General features: G+C 33.2%; 1 protein-coding gene across 1 annotated transcript; it reads right to left on the minus strand.

Annotated features, from left to right (window-relative positions):
• Positions 1-3,912: 3,912 nt before the first annotated feature.
• LOC111472901 (zinc finger protein ZAT4-like) lies at positions 3,913-5,540 on the minus strand. The gene is made up of 2 exons (XM_023118493.1): positions 4,091-5,540; positions 3,913-3,938 (listed from the first exon to the last, which is right to left on the minus strand). The coding sequence occupies exons 1-2, from the start codon at positions 5,538-5,540 to the stop codon at positions 3,913-3,915; spliced, it is 1,476 nt and encodes a 491-aa protein (XP_022974261.1).
• Between the last annotated feature and the right edge of the window lie 13,541 nt (positions 5,541-19,081).

Here is a 19,081-nt window from a genome sequence, read left to right on the forward strand (position 1 = left end):
ATGCATTTTGTTGATTCAGAAAAATAAAGATTCGAAAATTCTTAGAGGTTCTTGGGAGAAGTATTAAAAAATTTAATTTTAATAAAACAATAATATCAAAATTTCTTTTATAATAAATTAAGTTTGCAATTTCACTTTAATTATCAAGTAATTGTAATATATATATGTGTGAAATTTCTAATCTAAAATATACTAATTTAAATTAATTTTTAATTCATCGACTCATTCGTATACTTTGGACAATGCATGAACTTAATTAAATATTAAGCATTCACTATTTAAAGTCATTAATAAAAAAGTTGGAGCTAATAAATGAATTATAATTAAATATTAAGCATTCACTATTTAAAGTCATTAATAAAAAAGTTGGAGCTAATAAATGAATTAAAATAAATATAACGCCAATTGGGCTTCTTCTTCTCTTTACTTTTGTACCCATTTACTCGATATTCATTTACGAGATTAGAGTTAGGGTCTCTTCTTCTTCTCTTTACTTTTGTACCCATTTACTCGATATTCATTTACGAGATTAGAGTTAGGGTCTGGTGGAGACACGAATGGTATGAGAAATTCTCGTTTAAATGGGACTAAGGTTAGAGACGAAGATTGTATTTTTGTCCCTGCGCAATTTTCCATTCTGTCCCCGCTTTTTTACACATAAAAATAAAAATACCTATATTTATGATAAATATTTTTTTAATATTTAATTTGTCATTATATTTTCATGATAATTCAATATTTATATTTCAATTTTTATATGTTTATTATTCCTTGTAATAACAATTATTTTTATGAGTACCTTTTAAAAAATTATATTCAATATTTTAAGGAAGGTAGTAATATTATGACAATAAATTATAATCTTTAAATTAATTTCTTTAGATTGTAATTCATTAAAAAAAATAATATTATTATTATAATTACTATTTGTATTCTAAAAATTGGATGATTTTCTAGATGAGATCTCACATGAATAAATAAAATAATAATAACACCAATAAATGTTGTTTAGAAAATAAAATTTATATAATTTGTTATCTTGTGGATGAAAAAAAAAAAGGAAAAAAAGAAAAAAAGAAGAGATTATTACCCTTTATTTAATTCAATCTAATGCCCGATTGAATTTAGAAAGCACTTTGTAATCAATCAAATATAAAATATAATTATAAGATCGTGAGATTCCACATCGTTTTAAAAATCTTGAGTGGAATTTCGAAAGGAAAATCCAAAAAAAATTATAAATTTTTAGTTTTTAGCTTATAATTTTTCAAAATATATAAATCTTAATTCAATATTTAAAAATAAGTAAATAAATAATATTATAATTTTATTAAAACAAGAAATTTAATTAAATAGCTCAAATAGATTGAAAAAAATTATAAATTAGGGTTTAGGGTTTTAAATTTTAAAATTTTTTACTCAATAAAAAAAATTATATATATATATATATATATATAAATAAAAGGGGAAGAGGTAATGAAATAATGAAGTGGGGATATGAACAATAATTAAGGTTGAATTAGAAGATGTGGTGTTTGAGAGAGTGGACTTCCAAGCAATTAAATTATTACACTATTAAAAAAGTGTATCTAAAAGTCAACAATATTGTATTGCCTATAATTTTGCTCATTAACTATACTCAATAATTATCATATTAATTTCTTTTTTCTTTTACGAGCTTCAAATTTCTATTTAATCGGTTCGCACATCTCCTGGGCTCTTTCTAATCGGGCGAGCATTTTCTGTAGCTATTGATGCCGGACACCTGTTAGAAATAGCGACTTTCACAGCAGCATTATAATAAACATAATGATCGTTCCCCTGTCTCATAGCGTACGTGTCTATACTATCGTGAAGGAGAATGGGGTATCCCCGAAGCATGAACACACAATAATGCATGAGATCTGAACATTTTTTCATTTTTATTATCATTTAATTCAACCCTACTAGCGTCTTCCTTCATATCGTATCATTTTTCATATCGTTTATCATATCTTTCATGCGTGTGTCGAGGTTGTATTTCATGTTAGCTCATCGTTTTGCATATCAATCATATTGCATATATATGTCATATCATAATATTTCCATGTTTCCAAACATAACAATTCTCATCATATACATATCATACTATATCATATGTCACAACTATTATATAACATAACCCGTGTATGCTTTCCACATATCACACCATAACTTATCGTATCATACGGAAAGAGTCGTCTGATGGAAAACAACTTTCACGTGCCGCTCACTAAATTCAGTGGTTAATGAGATTTGTAAATCGGTGGTTCTTGTTTGGAGAAGAATCAGCAGAATAGTTAATAGCATAAAAACGGATCCCAGTAAAGTATAAAGGAAAAACTGATATGCTGCAAACCCCATACCCTTATAATAATGGTAGAGTCAGGGGTATAGCATAAACATATTAATTTATCACATATATCGTAGCATATCATATTGATTTGGATTTTGGCTATGATTTTAAATCTTTTGAAATTTTAGCATATTTTTAATTGTTGGTTTTATTTTACTTTCCTTTTTTTTCTTTTCATGCCGTCCGCTGTCTCAAAGTCTCGAAAATCAAGTCGTGACGCTAGTAATTAAGAAGATTAATATTTCTGACGATGATCATATGCAACTTGATCTTAATTTAGAGTGAGTTATGAATTTTTGCCTAAAATAATTGTGTTCTTTAATTTTCATGGTGAGAATTGCTATAGAAGCCAATTCAATATTCCTACCTTTTTACAGAGAATTTGCAAATATAATTTCATGAGATAAAATTTACCATTTTACATAAGGTAAAGAGAGGAGTAATTTTATTAAGGGCTATAAATTCATACGATTGTCTTGCTAGCTCATAATAATACTAAAATGATTGATTTAATTGATTTTTTAAAAAAATATTTCAATTAATATTAAATATAAAAGAAGAAAACATATATTTAATTTAAAGTTTCAAATTAATATTATATATATAACATACAAAAGAAAAAAATATATATTAATATTTACATGTGTCATGATATTTAAATTTAACTTAAATAAAGTATTATTTCTTAAATAAGTGTGTATTGTTGGTGGTCTACCAACCATAAATTATTTAAGTTACTATTTGAACATGATCCATTCGTATATCAATTATATGCCATGCCCTTCAAGTTTACCATAAGTGGTTCCACCCAATATTAATAAGTTTGAAGTCCACTAAAAAATGCATAACATAGCCGAATTGGATTGAATTAGACTGGTTTGCTCGAGCAACATTGCCTCGCTCCACATGCGTGCACTTACCCAACATTCTTTCCCTTTTGTGTTTTTTTCCTCCAACGACAAACTTCATCCTCTAATGATCACGACTCTTTGATCAATACTCTGCAAACAATGAGTCGACCTCAAGGTAAAGAAAACGGTGACTAATCCACGACTGATTCGGAAGTCTTTGGCCGAAAAAGGTAACAAAATAAAACCCTAATAAAAACTTTCAATTTCTTTACCTTCTCCAGATGTAAAACCCCAACTTAATTAATCAAAACCCTCTCAATTACTCAAAAGTTCAAGAACCCTAACAACTTCGTTTCCATTCTCATAATAAGTTCTTCAACCCTTCCCCCCATTTCAATTTGGAACTAACCAGCTATTATTTCAAGTTTAATTGGTTAAAATATATATATACTCAGATAAAAGAAACACAAAAAAAATTAGAATTTCCACTACAAATATAGTGCATGCAGAATCAAACAAAACTGACCACAGCAATATGAAAGTGTTTTAATTTATGTCCTCTCGTTGTAATTAATTTCGTATGATTTTGTTACAAAAATGCACATAATGAAAGAATGTGAAGGAGAAAAAAAAAAAGAAAAAAAAAAAATTAATTACTGGGTTTGCTTCACAAAAACTGATCAAGGGTCAGGCGTTGTTGAACCAAGTCCCACCTGCAACCATGGCGATGAATTCCCTCCAATCATGCTCGTATCATTTAGCTCACTTAATTTCGCTAATTTCACCTTACTGTCCGCCTCATCCTCCACATTATTATTATTATTGTGGTTGTTCTTCTTCTTATTATTATTATTATGAATAATACTATTATTCTTGACGCAATTGTTTTCTTCTTCATTTTTTACGACGACTTTGTTTTCATTGTCGCTCTGGTGGTGGTGGTGTTGTTGTTGTCGCCGTCGTCCTTGTTCTCGTGGGTCATTTTCATCCACCTTATTGTTTTTACAAATCCACGATTGTAAGTAAATCTCCGTTGAAACCTCGAACGCTGGTCGGCGAACCTCGTCGGCCAGAGCTGGTAGGTTGAGATCAAGCTTAAGGTCGAGCGGGAGGACAACAGTTGAATTTGAATCAAAGGGAGGAGGAGGCACCCTGTGTTCATGAAATTGATGAATCTTTGCAATAGAAGGTGGAGGTGGGGCTTCCGCGGCTGCATTAGAGGTAATCCAATGGCATCGCTTGTGGCCACCCAATGCCTGACCGGAAGAAAAAATCCTATGACAAATTGAACATTCATGTACTTTGGTTTTCCTCTTAGAACTGGAAGCCATGGTGGAACTCCCCAATTCGTATGAATTATTGTTGGGTTTAGTAGGAAAAAATGAATCCTCGAATAAGTCATCGTTTTCACGTGGGTCGAGCTCCATATGGTCAAGGCGTGCGGCAAAGCAGCCCTTGACCTTCTTGTGGCTAGCCCGATGGCCTCCGAGGGCTTGGTGCGAGTTGAATACTTTCTTACACGCTTTGCATTCGAACATACCCTTAGGCGCAGCTGCTTTTGGCTTGTCTTGATCCGGAAGTCTATAGGAGAGTGGCGGTATGACATTTATGGGTTTTCTAATATTATTGTGGTGGAGAATAAGATGATGATCTTCCTTACTAGCGGAAGCGCAGGATTCCTCGGCCTCGGCCTCTACCTCTACCTCCGCCTCGTCCTCCTCAAACATGGGCTCCACCGCGCCATTCGACAACATAATAAGACAATTAGCCAGGTCCTCATCTTCATTAGAAGCCGGAGACCCAACTTTCACTCTCAACGATCGTTTCCTCTTCAACCAATTATTATTACTATGATTACCCGAACCTCTCCGCACGGCACCGCTACATTCATCATCATCATCATCATCGTCGTCATCATCGTCATCGGAGCAAGGCGGGGAAGAAAGAAGAGAGTCAAGGTCATCAGAGGTGGTGGTGCATTTGCCATGTTCAAGAAAGGATTTCCAAGAGAAGAATTCCTTGCCACAATTCTCGCACACGCGGCAAGTTTTAAGACGATTTGGGTTGGTTCGTAGGGCGTACATACGACGATTGGTGGGACCCAGATTGGATTTATTATGATGAGTGTCGTCCCAATCGGTAGAGACAGGATCATCGTCGTCAATAGTAGGGGGAGAGGTGGAATCATCGGCTATGCCGTGAGCCCTCATGTGACCGCCCAAGGCTCTCCCACACCCAAATCCTTTTTTGCAGATTTTACAGAAATGCTTCAAGTTGGGCTTTTGAAGGTCGTGGTCCACGATGAAAGCTGCCATGTACACTCTAAAAGAAAATGTGTGTGTGTGTGTGTGTATATATATATATATATATATATATATCTATATGTACGAAATTAAAAAAAAAAGAAAAAGAAAAAGAAAAAGAAAAGAAGAATATATATAGAGAGGGGGGGGGGGGAATGATGGAGTGGTAAATGAGGGGGGTAAAAAGGAAGGAAATAGGGAGAGGCTGGGAAGAGTTGGGTTAGGTTAGTTGTGCTGTTGCAGTGAAAAACTAAAAAGGGGTTTGGGGTATGGTTAAAACAAAACGAAGGGTGGGAGTGAAATTAGTAATCCTAGTTTTTAGTTGAGAGGGAAATTAGTTTTATTTATTTCTTTATTTATTTTAATTTTGGAGATAAAATTAATTTGTGGATTAGAGAGAGAGGGGAGGGGGTGAGCTTTGGATGAGTGAAAGCTGACAAGTGGGGGGTGGAGGAGAGAGAATAGACTTTTTCTTCCATACCAACGGTGGCGCCGCCGCCACTCGTACACAACCACCACCGGACGCCTCCCTCACTTTTTTTTTAAAAAAAAAAAAAAATAAAAATAAAAAAGGAAAATAGGAGAGTGAGGCAGTGAGTGAAAGCAGCTCAGACCAGTGGTTTTAACTGCCACACCTATTCATGTCGTATCCCTTCAATTACAAGCCAAGTAATACAATTACCCCTTCTCTCTTCTTGCACACGTTTTCCATGTTTTTCTCTAATCTTCACCCTTTTTATTTTTAACTTAATATAAGCTCTTTTAACTCGTCCTTCAACCTCATTAACTTAATTAAATGGATAAACATAAATTTAGAACTATGGATTAGAGTGATATAAATATCGAAGGTATGCGTCCGTACTAACATAATATATGGGGAAGCATCCAGATGCATATGATATACATACATGCTTGAGGTCTCACAAATTTTCGTTCATAGAAGAGCATTAACATCATTCTCTTTTTCCCTTCATCCATGACATAGTACATATATGCATCATTCACATAACTTTACATGGAAAGACATGACATGATACACATAGTATTTCATTTCATTCACAACATGTTGACGTAATAGATATCACATGTGTAACAACTCAAGCACACCGCTAGTAGATATTGTCCTTTTTGGACTTTCCCTTCTAACCTTCCCCTCAAGGTTTTAAAATGAGTCTGGAGAGGTTTCCACGCCCTTACAAATAATGTTTTATTCTCCTCCCCAACCGATGTGAGATCTCACAATCCACCTCTCTTCGGGGCCCAGCGTCCTCGTTGGCTCTCGTTCCCTCTCCAATCGATGTGGGAGCCCCCCAATTGTGATAATGGGCCCGTATCATAACTCTAGACGAGTGAATAAGATTTAAATTTTTGTTAAAGCATACTTAATAGAAAAAATTATCATACTTCTTACAAACCATTACAACTAATATTTAACCTAACATCAAGGTCACTCCGATCTATTCACTTGGAAATGAATTTCGGCCAAAATTTCTTAACAAAAATTAATCAAAAGCTTGAGGAGACTTAGGGTCGGTTGGGTTGAGAAATTTTTTTGGACCAACACAAAAGTTTGGGTTGTTGGATTGGTAACGAGACCCAATCCAAAAATTTTCATAACTCAATCCTCTATTTTCATGTTGATAGTATGGATAGTAACTTTCAATTTTTGTTAGGTCATTCTTAATCATCTTATTTTCAAAATCACTTTATTCGAACTAGTTTCAATTCATCCATGTACCATTCTTTTGATATACTTTAATAAATTATTACACAATAAACCGTTTATGGTCCTTCAAATTTCTTTTTAATTTCTTAAAAACCTCAATTTACTCCATTTTCGTGACTCAAAATTTCTACTTGGCTACCATTTTTCATAGAATCTAATTCATCGTCTATAATATAATATAAATGTTGAAAATATTTAAAATATATTCTATGTCTGAAAAATATAGTCATGGTTTTATGTATTGATCTTTGGGTTTAATACGAAATACTGAAAATTTAAAGAAAATAAATACAAATACAAAATGATTTAAATCAATGAAATGCAAGAAAACTATTCTGACCTAAGACTAGGAATTTAAATATGAGTAAATCTCATGCACGAGTCACAGTCTCTGCTTGCGATGTCGTCGTCATCAGCACATGCGCACCTTGCCTTTACCTGAAAAATAATGTGACACACGACTTGAATATTTCGAAAAATACTTAGTGACCTCACTATAGGGGTCATGCTAAATACAATCACATGCAAATATGCTCGCTCTAGGGACCTATCTCTTTTTCATCTCATACTAGGGATGACCTCTAGTCCAGACTACTGTGGATGTGTAGTACTTCCCTACACACGACCCACATGTGCGAGTGTGAATCCCCAGGTGGCTCGCACACCCCCTGGACAATCTCTGGTCAAGCTAGTTGTCTGTAGCGACATCCGGAGGTTAGCGGAACCTCTAGTGTCATGCTTCCCATGAATACCCTCATTATCATACTGTGCACGTCCACACTTATCATCTAAAAGGGAAGTATCCCTATGATAAGGCAACTCTAATCCTCAACCCAACGATCCAAGCTTTTGTTTTAGCAAGAACCCTTGAATCAAAGTAATTAACATCTTCTTATACGAAATTTGGATCAACCAAGAGATAAAGCTAGAATTAGATTATCTCTTACGATCAAAGATCTAGAAGCAAGATTTGGGACCTTGTTCTAAATTGAGTCACTCCACAATCTAACTTGATCAAGGCTTGATTGAATGACTCGGGTGCAATTCTACCACAAGAATTGCTTTAAACTTAGAAATGGCAAATATGATGCTCGGATTTCTAAGGGAAACGTCTCAATTTGAGATCTGAATTACATTCATCCACGAATCTGATTTTTACATAACATATTGTGGGTATTTATAGTCTTCTGACAAAAGACGCTTGTGGTCGGGATTCAATCCCAATCCCCTTTAATCTTCACAAATGACTAAGTCAATTTTGACCAATTGACCATTGCAAAATGAAAACAAAAAAACAATAAAATTTTTCAATAAATGTTGATATGTTTGAGTGACTAAAGAAATAAAAGCTTCACTCGTGCAAGTTCAAACCCTGTTGTTGACATTTTTAATGTTTTCCAACTTCAGCAGTAAAAATATTCAATTGTCCTTCGTCAATTGTATCAGCTTCTAATCTTCTTCGCCTTGGATCGTGTAATAGGTCCAGTTGAAACATTTGGAACACATTCTTATCATCTTCCCCCTCTTCATAAGGACTCGTCCTCGAATCATTAAGTCAACAACATTGAATCAGAAAAATCATCATTTCCCCCTCTTCATAAGGATTCTCCTCGAATCATTAAGTCAGCAACACTGAAAGTAGAATGTACTGAAAAGTCTCCGGGAAGATCAATTTTATATGCATTGTTATTAATTCTTATTAATTCTTTCAAGGACTTGATAAGGGACATCCCCTCATGGATGTAACTTTGTCTTCCGTTGAGATGAGAATCGCTCCTTGCAAAAATGTATCCAAACCCAGTCACCAGGTTTAAAAATGATTTTCTTCCATCCTTTGTTAATCCTTGAAGCAACTTTGAATTTTTTTGTCTCAATTCTCTCCTTCACCTCTTTGTGCAATGTTTTGATCAAGTCTGCCTTATTTGTGACTGCGTCACTCACAAACATATTAGAAGGAATAGGAAGCAAATCAAGAGGCGTAAGTGGATTAAATCCATAAACAACTTCAAAAGGAGAACAATGAGTTGTACTATGAATTGCTCTATTATATGCAAACTCTACAAATGGAAAACATTCATCCAAAGACTTAATATCCTTAGAAATAATAGCCCTAAGCAATGCTCCTAATGTTCTATTAACCACCTCAGTTTGTCCATCCGTCTAAGGATGACATGTAGTTGAAAACAACAATTTAGTACCTAATTTACCCCACAATACTTTCCAAAAGTGACTTAGAAATTTAGCATCCCTATCACTAACAATTATTCTAGGGATTCCATGTAATCTTACTACTTCCCTAAAAAAATAAGTCAGCAACATGTCTGGTTACATGCAATAAAATGAGTCATCTTACTAAATCTGTCTACCACAACAAAAATACTATCTTTACCCTTTTTAGTGTGCGGTAAACCAAGAACAAAATCCATAGATATATTAGTCCAAGGTTCATTAGGTACATTCAAAGGAGTGTACAATCCATTTGGTTGTGATCTAGATTTAGCTTCTTTGCATTTAAAGCATTGACTACAAAATTTATGAACATCATGCTTCATTTTCGGCCAAAAGAAGTGTTCATGCAACAAATTATAAGTTTTATTAATCCCAAAATGTCCCATTAAGCCACCACCATCTGCTTCTTTAACAAGCAAATCTCGGATAGAGCATTTAGGAATACAAAGCTTACTTTTCTTAAATAAAAATTCATGAAACACATAATAATCATCTACAGCTGTTTTTGTAAGACAAGATACATAAATAATTCCAAAGTCGTGGTCATCTCGATATAATTCTTTAATATGCTCAAATCCAAGAATTTTTGCACGGAGAGAAGTAAAAAGATTGTATCTTCTAGATAATGCATCAACTACCACATTATCCTTACCTTGCTTATATTTGATGACATACGGAAATGTTTCAATAAACTCCACCCACTTTGTTTGTCATCTTGCATCAAAACAGCACCTATGCCCAAACCACTTGCATCACACTCAATTTCAAAAGTGTTATCAAAGATAGGCAAAACAAGTAATGGTGCATTGGTTAATTTATTCTTAAGCTCATTAAATGCATTCTCTTGCATATCTCCCCATTTAAAAACAACATTCTTTTTCACCAAGTCATTCAATGGTGCAGTTATGGTGCTAAAATCTTTTATAAATCTCCTATAGAAGCTAGCTAACCCATAAAAACTATGAACGTCACTTGCATTTTGTGGTGTTGGCCAATCCCTGATTGCTTTAACTTTCTCTTCATCTACTTCTACTCCATTTTTACCAACTATGAAGCCAAGAAAGTTAACTTTTTCGATACAAAAACTACACTTATTAAAATTAGCATAAAGTTTCTCTTTTCTAAGTGTAATCAAAACTAACTTAACATGTTCCACATGCTCATGCAAGGTCTTTGAATAAATTAAAATATCATCAAAATACACAACAACATGCTTTCCTAAATATTCTCTCAAAACATGATTCATTAAGTGCATAAATGTACTAGGAGCATTAGTTAACCCAAAAGGCATAACAAGTCATTCATACAATCCAAACTTAGTTTTGAACGCAGTTTTCCATTCGTCTCCTACATGCATTCTAATTTGATGATATCCAGATTTCAAGTCAATATTTATAAATAAACATGAACCATGCAATTCATCAAGCATATCGTCTAGCCTAGGAATAGGATGTCGATACTTTACCGTGATTTTGTTGATGGCTCTACAATCCACGCACATGCGCCACGTTCCATCTTTCTTCGGCACTAATAAGATTGGTACAGAACATGAACTTAAACTCTCTCGTATATAGCCCTTCTCCATAAGTTCCTCTATTTGCCTTCGAATTTCTTTAGTCTCAATTGGGTTGGCTCTATAAGTTGGCTTATTAGAAATTATCGCCCATGGAATGAAGTCTATTTTATGTTCAATACCTCTAATTAGAGGTAGTCCTTTAGGGACTTCATCTTGGAATACGTCGTCAAATTCCTGTAAAAGAGATTGAAACATACTAGGCAAAGACAAATTATTATCGTTAGAGATCAAGCATCCTTCCTTGTACACAAGTACAAAGATGGTTTTTTATGAGAACATTGCCAAAACCTCTCCAACTCTAGCCAAACAACTCACATTCTTTCCTTTTTCTCCAATTTCATTCTTTTTTTCACTATGGTTTTCTCGTTGACTTTTCTCTATTTTTTCACTCAACTCTTTTTCCTCAAACTCTTTCTTTTTTTCTTCAAACTTTAATTGATCACCAAATACATTTGCAGAACTCAAAGGCACAAGAGTGGTTTTTCTACCATCTTTTACAACAGAATACTGATTCAAATAGCCATCATACATAACCCTCCTGTCAAATTGTCATGATCGGCCAAACAATATGTCTCCAGCATGCATTGGTAAAACGTCACAAAGAACTTCATCTTTATATTTTCCTAAAGTAAAAGATATTAAAGCTTGAGAAGTTACCTTCATTGTTCCACTGTCATTGAGCCATTGAAGCTTGTAAGGTTTAGAATGGTGTTGGGTTGGAATTAGCAACCTTTTGATCAGCATTGTACTTACGACATTGGTGCAGCTTCCACTATCAATTACAAGACTACAAGGAGTCCCCTTAACTAAACACCTTGTGTGAAATAAGTTGTCTCTTTGATCATCAACATCATTCTCTGTAACTTGAGTTTTAAGAAGTCTTCTGGTTACAAGTACCAAATGACTCCCATCTTCTAGTTCCTCCTCATGCTCCTGGATTTCCTCTTCAACTAGCTCATCATGGTCACTTTCCTCACTATCTGTGCAACTTGTCCATTCTTGATGATCATGACTCTCTTGTTAGGACAATCACGACTAAAATGACCAATTCCTTGACATTTCCAACATTTGATGTCTTTATTTCTTTCTCGAATCTCCTTATATTCCTCCGCTTTCTCTTTACCCTTGGAGGTCTCAGCTTTGTTCTTTTTGTCAAGATCATACTTGCCTTCAACTTTGAAATCTATCTTTTCAATATTTGAATTCTTTTTCCAAGTGTTGAAAGTAGTAGACTTTGAAATACCATACCTCTAGGAGTTCTTCTCCCAAGCTAGTTGCCCTTCGATTTTGACAGCAAGATGTAACAATTCTTGCATATCAAAGTACGCTTGCCTATCCACTTGATGAGCAAGTTGTCGGTTTAACCTACCAAGAAATCTAGTCATTTTATCTTCCTCATCTTCATCAATACATGCTCTATTCATAAAGGTCTCCATTTCTTTATAATATTCTTCAACACTTTTGGATCCCTGTCGTAAAGTATAGAGTTTTTGCTTGAGTACTCGAGAATAATGCTTAGAAATGTACGTTTTTCTCATTAATGTCTTCAATTGCTCCCACGTTTCAATTGGTTCTTCATAATTTCTCCTCCACTCTGATTTCAAAGATGTCCACCATATAATGGCGTAATCACAAAATTCAGCTACAGTAAGCTTTAATCTTCTTTCTTCACTGAAATTGTTGCAATGGAAGACATGTTCAATTTTGCTCTCATATTGCAAATACTCCTCTGGATCAGATTTCTCATAGAAAGTTGGAATTTTTAGCTTTACTCCCCCGACTTCTTTTTCTTTTTCTTTTTCTCTCTCATACTGGTACTCCCTCTCAATTCTTTTTGGTGCTAAAATTTTTCTACCCCTTCTTCTGCCTCTTCCTTTCCCTCGACCGACATCTCTCCCTCCCCTAGGACTATGTCCCGCTAAAAGGGTGATATTGTCATCTTCTTCATTTTCAACTCCTTCATTCAAGAGTACTTCTCTCCCTTGAAGATTACCTAAGGCTATTTCAATTCGCTCCATCCGGTCTGTCAATGTACTAATAACTTGATTCAAACGAGTAATTGTTCCGATCTGTGCTTCTCTCCACCTTGCTTCATTGATCTCCCCTCCATTTCCTCCATCTTGGTTCATGATTGTACAAACAGTAGTGGAATATGTTTAGGACCTCACACACTCAACTCACTGATTTTACACTCAGGGACACTCGTGTTCATATACACAAAGGTAGGCTGTTTGGGAAATTGACTAAATTATGATCAAGGTAGGCTAATATATCGGTAAAGCAATTCTGATAGTAGAAAGCTATTCAAGGCAATCAAGATAAGTTAATTATGAAATAGCAACAAAATAAAACAAGACGTGAACAAAAAATAAAAAAAAAATCAAGATAAGTTAATTATGAAATAGCAACAAAATAAAACAAGACGTGAACAAAAAATAAAAAAAAAAAGGATACGAAGATATTTTTGGATATAATTGCACACTGAAAAAAAAATTTCAAAAAGAAAGGACGTGAAGATTTTAAGAATGGTCTAACTCTTCTTTTTACAGAATTCGGGAAATTTAGAAAAGAAAGGACGTGAAGATTTTAAGAATGGTCTAACTCTTCTTTTTACAGAATTCGGGAAATTTAGAAGTTATCTTCAAGCGCAGATTATGAGGAAAAGAAAAAAAAAAAATATAATATATATATATATATATATATATATATATATATCAAACACAACGATTCTAGATTTTGATGGATGAAGAAAAAGATGTGACTCGAAGTTTATTTGATCTTCAAATAAACATGCAAATGATCTAAAAAAAAATGATAAATATCGTTTATAATCACAATCGTAAAAACAAATGTGATAAGATTTTTTTTTTTTTTTCGATCTCAATGTGATCTTTAGGAAGAAAATGAGAAAAAAGTGAAAAGTTAAAGAATAATGGCTGAAATATTGCGGGTATTTATAGTCTCTCGACAAAAGACGTTTGTGGTCGGGATTCAATCCCGATCCCCTTTAATCTCCACAAATGACGAAGTCAATTTTGACCAATTGACCATTGCAAAATGAAAACAAAAAAACAATAAAAAATTTTAACAAATGTTGATGGGTATGAGTGGCTAAAGAAATAAACTTGGAAATTTATTAGGCTTCACTGAGTTCAAACCCCATACTCTTAGGGTTGTGTTCTAGGTCGATTTATTGACTTGATGCAATATGACATTCATAACGCACATACCTTGTCATACATCATCATAGTGAAGGGAATGAACTTTTCATCCACATAGCGGAACCATTGGGAACCGTATTGATTTTATTAAGAATTAAAAGAAAAACAATAAATTTGAGAGAAAAAACTCTAGTTTGTAGAAACCCTAGCTTGCAACACTTCTTAATCCAAGCATGCAAATTCTTTCACATTCCACAAGATCTTTTTGCTATGATTCGAACACAAGATCAAATCTTGTGGGAGTCTCTTGAAAGAAAATCCCAAAAGGATTGAAGAATAAGAGTTTCTAGAATTATTGGTAGATTGTAATTTTATTCTCTAGAGGAGCTGGAGAGATTTGTATATATTTGGCTCAACTCGAGCGTCCTATTTATAGGGGTTTTTGGAAAATCTTTGCGAAATAATATATTTGCATATTTAATATATTAAGACATAATACCTTATATAAATCATATTTAAATATTATAAGATATCCTAATATATATTTAACTAATTTTACTCTCATTCAAATTTTATATATATTTTTATTTAAGGTATCAAAATACATTAATTCATTTAATAGTTAAATGGTATCAAATATAATAAATATTTTTTTTCTTTAATATATTAAATATTAACTTGAACCCTTTCAATTAATATATTTTTCCCTATTAACCTTAAACATATCTCATTTCAACCCTTTCAATTAAATATATTTTTCTATTTATTTAATATATTTAATATATTAAATATTTATTTGAGATTTCAAATTAAATTTATTATCTTTAATATATTTGATATTTTAAACATCAATTTGAGTACTTCAAATTTTCTTTCAAATAAATGGAACTTTTTAGTGTTATTATGAACTAGCAAGGGACCTTATGGACTTACCGATTATAAACTCAAATGATATAAAATTAATTAATTAAACTCTTTAATTAATCAATTTCCATTCATTAATTATAGATCACTTCACTATAAACCTGGATTTGCATTCTTATGCACGGTAGGACATGTTATGTCCATTGATTTAACCATTACAAGCAAGTCGACCATTCATGAGTTGTTCATAATTACAGCTAGGTCAAAAGTTCGTTTTACCCCTGTAATTACATCTTTCACCTTAAGTACTACTGATTCTCTAAAGAACAATTTGTTTATGATCCAATCATAAATCAAGTCCAACCAATGAGAGTGTGGGGCCCCATTGTTCAAGTCCCAAAATCAATACTTAAGACAACAACTCATCTACTTTCCTTCTATGGAAAGGAGTGAATTCATCCCATGATACTATGTTCCCAACTCTTGTTTGGTCAAGTCCCCAAAATAGTAGGTATATTGAATCAGCTAAGAGTTATTCTCACGTATGTAAATTAAAGGACAAGCCCTTACAGGCAGGAGTTCATAACTCACTCAGGATTAAGATCGAGTCGCATATGATCTTCATGTGAAATATTAATCTTCTTAATTAACGAATTTATGAAGATAGATAAAATATTTTTTGGTTCAGTCTTATACAAACTCATTGTATAGGATACCCCCACTTACATGTCTACATATGAATGATTTGGATCAAATCATTTGTAACGATTACAAAGTGGGCCGTATCAATAGTATTACTAGGATAAGACACCCAAACTTCATATACTATAGACTTTTTAGATTATTACTTGAACACGATCCTCTTGTATGTTAACCACATATTGTTCAAGATTGCATTAATAACCTTGGATTTTCATACAAGACTAGGTAGCATTTGGTAAAGATACTTATATATTGAATAATCATCCATCAATATTAGAAAATTACTTTTTATTTATCTTCATAAATTACTTTTTACTCGTCTTTTCATTATATTCAATTTGGCATTAATCAAATGAACGGCCAGAGACAAATATCATCTTTTTGGAAAAAACAATTTGTCTTTTTTTTTTTTTCTTGGTTCTCTAATCGTGTTCATTTTAACACATAGTAATTGTATTTGATTTAAGCGGAACATATTTTCAAGCAATTTCAAAAATATAAACTTTAATTGTTCACAGGAATTCAAGTTTGAGAAATTGAATTTCTCTTACGGTTACTAAAAACCTATCATTTAGTAACAATTTTTACTTAACATTTTAATGTCTCCCACTGCTTAAGTTGAAATTGATTTCCTAGTCTCAACTAGTAGAATCTATTCTAACTCATCAAGTATTTTCCAAGAATTACATGTAAATGTAATCAAGAAAAAATCTTGAGACGAGATCTTATATCAACTATCCATGTGGTGTCACTCAGTCTCCACCAAATATCTAGTAAATCAAATTTACTCTCATTTAGATTTTTATTTCCATAGAGTAATTTCGAAAATTTCTCTCAGTCACTGTCTAATTAGAAAATATTTCCTACCATAGCTTCAGTCGTAAGATTTTTCTTGGATTTGATACTACTTAATTTCGAGATCATTTAGATAATTATCTAAATTTAACTTCTATCGGTTTAAACATCTCATATGTTTTTGTCATTTTCTTATCTTTTTATCATGACATCAACATGTCAACTAGAAGATAGGAACAAAACTTTCTCATCACATTTGATTCACCAATCATGTGCTCTTCGAATAATTCGATTTACTTTGACAATACGTTTTGAAAACATTTCTCAATAAAGACAAAAAAAAAAAAAAAAAAAAAATTACATACTAATATCATAGTGTTAATATTATTTTTCCAAGTATTAAATTTTTTTATCAATAGTAAAAATTAAACAATGGAGAGATTTTACCATAATATATGAAATATATAAAATATTATTTAATTACAAACAATCAACTATCCATTCAATTTCAGCATACAGAACAAACAATTTTATAAAATGAACCCTATAAATCATTTCTAATGCTATGGTACTTCAGCGATTTAGACAAGTGTGGCGGTAGGGTAGGTAAGTGTTCCTTCCCTCATTTGAGACAATCTCAACCAAACATTATACCAGAATAACTCTTATTCTTATAATATTTAGTTACCATTAGTTCGATCAACAACATTATTAACAACCTTAATGATCTCTTGGTAAATCTAACCCATCATTTTAAATCTTGTAATTTTATACCAACAAGTGATGTCGTAGGGTAGGTAAGTATTGGAAATAAAATTACTATATCTTATCTTTCTCAAGAGTTCACCCTGATATTAACCCATGCAAACACTTTCCGTAGGGGGACGAGTCAAAAGCTGCCACGAAGCCTTACACACATCTCACGTTATGAACCAATGAGGGAGACCATAAGATATGTACACATTTCCTTCACCCATTTACTATAAATACTTTCTCAAGAGATTCATCTTGACTCATGCAAACACCTTCGGTAGGGAGACGATCCAAAAGTCGCCACGATGCCCCACATGAATCTCAATCAATAATAAAGAACGTAGGATATCCTGACATATATCCTTAATATCTTGATATCTTCACAGATGTCCTTCTCCCACTAAGTATTTTGAAATAGGGTTTTTTATTACTTAGACAACTTAGGCTAAATTTATCTAAGTTTCCAATCTACCTTTCATAACCCTTGTGTTGGTTGGATTATTTTTAAGGTGAATTACTAAGTTTTTAAACTATTAAACTAACCACATTATGAGCATGATTAATGAAATTAAATAAAATTTGACTAATTCAACTTTCAGTTCCTACGTACAGATGTTCCATTTCTGTTAGCTTAAATACCTTAGCCTAAATAGAGTTCCCTTACCGTCAGTTTTTATTTAAAATTCATTAATCTTTAATTAACTATTAATTACTAGATTAATAGGATGAGTCAATTTTAGATTATTTCAATAAAGACCTTAAAAGGTCAATTTCTGTTAGCTATTTATTGTTATTAGTGGAGCTAGTCGTGTCCTCTATTCCATTTTTCGGTAGTTGAACCTATGAATAAAAAAAGATCATTCTCGTGCATTTCCCAAGTCTCTGAAACTTACCGTTATGATTTGATATCAGAGCGAAAGCAAAACAAAAGGATCTTAAGAGAAAAAAGAAAGAATGAGCTACGGCAAAACACTCACCAAGATTCCACAGTTTGATGGTCATTATGACCATTGGAGTGAACTAATGGAAAACTTCTTGCGTGCCAAGGGTTTGTGGAGTCTAGTGGAAGAGGGTTACACCAACCGACAGAGGGAACGAAGTGACTGCAACACAAAAAAGGAATCTTGAGGAGCTCAAGATGAAGGACCATCAAGTGAAGCACTACCTGTTCCAGGCAATTGATCGGGTTGTGTTTGAACAGATCTTGAATCGCAAAACATCCAAGATCATTTGGAAATCGATGAAGAAAAATTTTGGAGGCAACGAAAGGGTGAAGCAGTCTAACCTTAAGAAGAGATTTTGAGGTTCTTGAAATGGAGAAAGAAGAAAACATCGATGATTATTTTGGAAGAGTACTGGCTGTCTTCAACAAGATGAGAAGCAATGGAGAAGACATGTCGAAGATTGTTGAGAAAATACTTCAAACTCTGACTGACAAATTCACATATGTGGTGGTGTCCATCGAGGCGTCAAAAGACACAGGAAAGATGACGATTGACGAACTGCAAAGCTCTCTGTCTGTACATGAAAAGAAATTTAAGAAGATCAGTCATGAAGAAGGTGATCAAGCTCTCAATGTCAGAGGCAGTCTCAATGTCAAAGGCAAAGGCAAAGGATCATACAGAGGTCGAGGCAGAGGCAGAGGACGCTCATTCAACAAAGCAACAATCGAGTGTTACAACTGCCACCAACTTGGACATTTCCAATAAGAATGTCCAAATGAGAACAATGAAGCACATTTTGTAGA

The sequence above is a fragment of the Cucurbita maxima genome, unplaced genomic scaffold (assembly GCF_002738345.1).
Source record: "Cucurbita maxima cultivar Rimu unplaced genomic scaffold, Cmax_1.0 Cma_Scf00091, whole genome shotgun sequence".
NCBI classification, from domain to species: domain Eukaryota; kingdom Viridiplantae; phylum Streptophyta; class Magnoliopsida; order Cucurbitales; family Cucurbitaceae; genus Cucurbita; species Cucurbita maxima.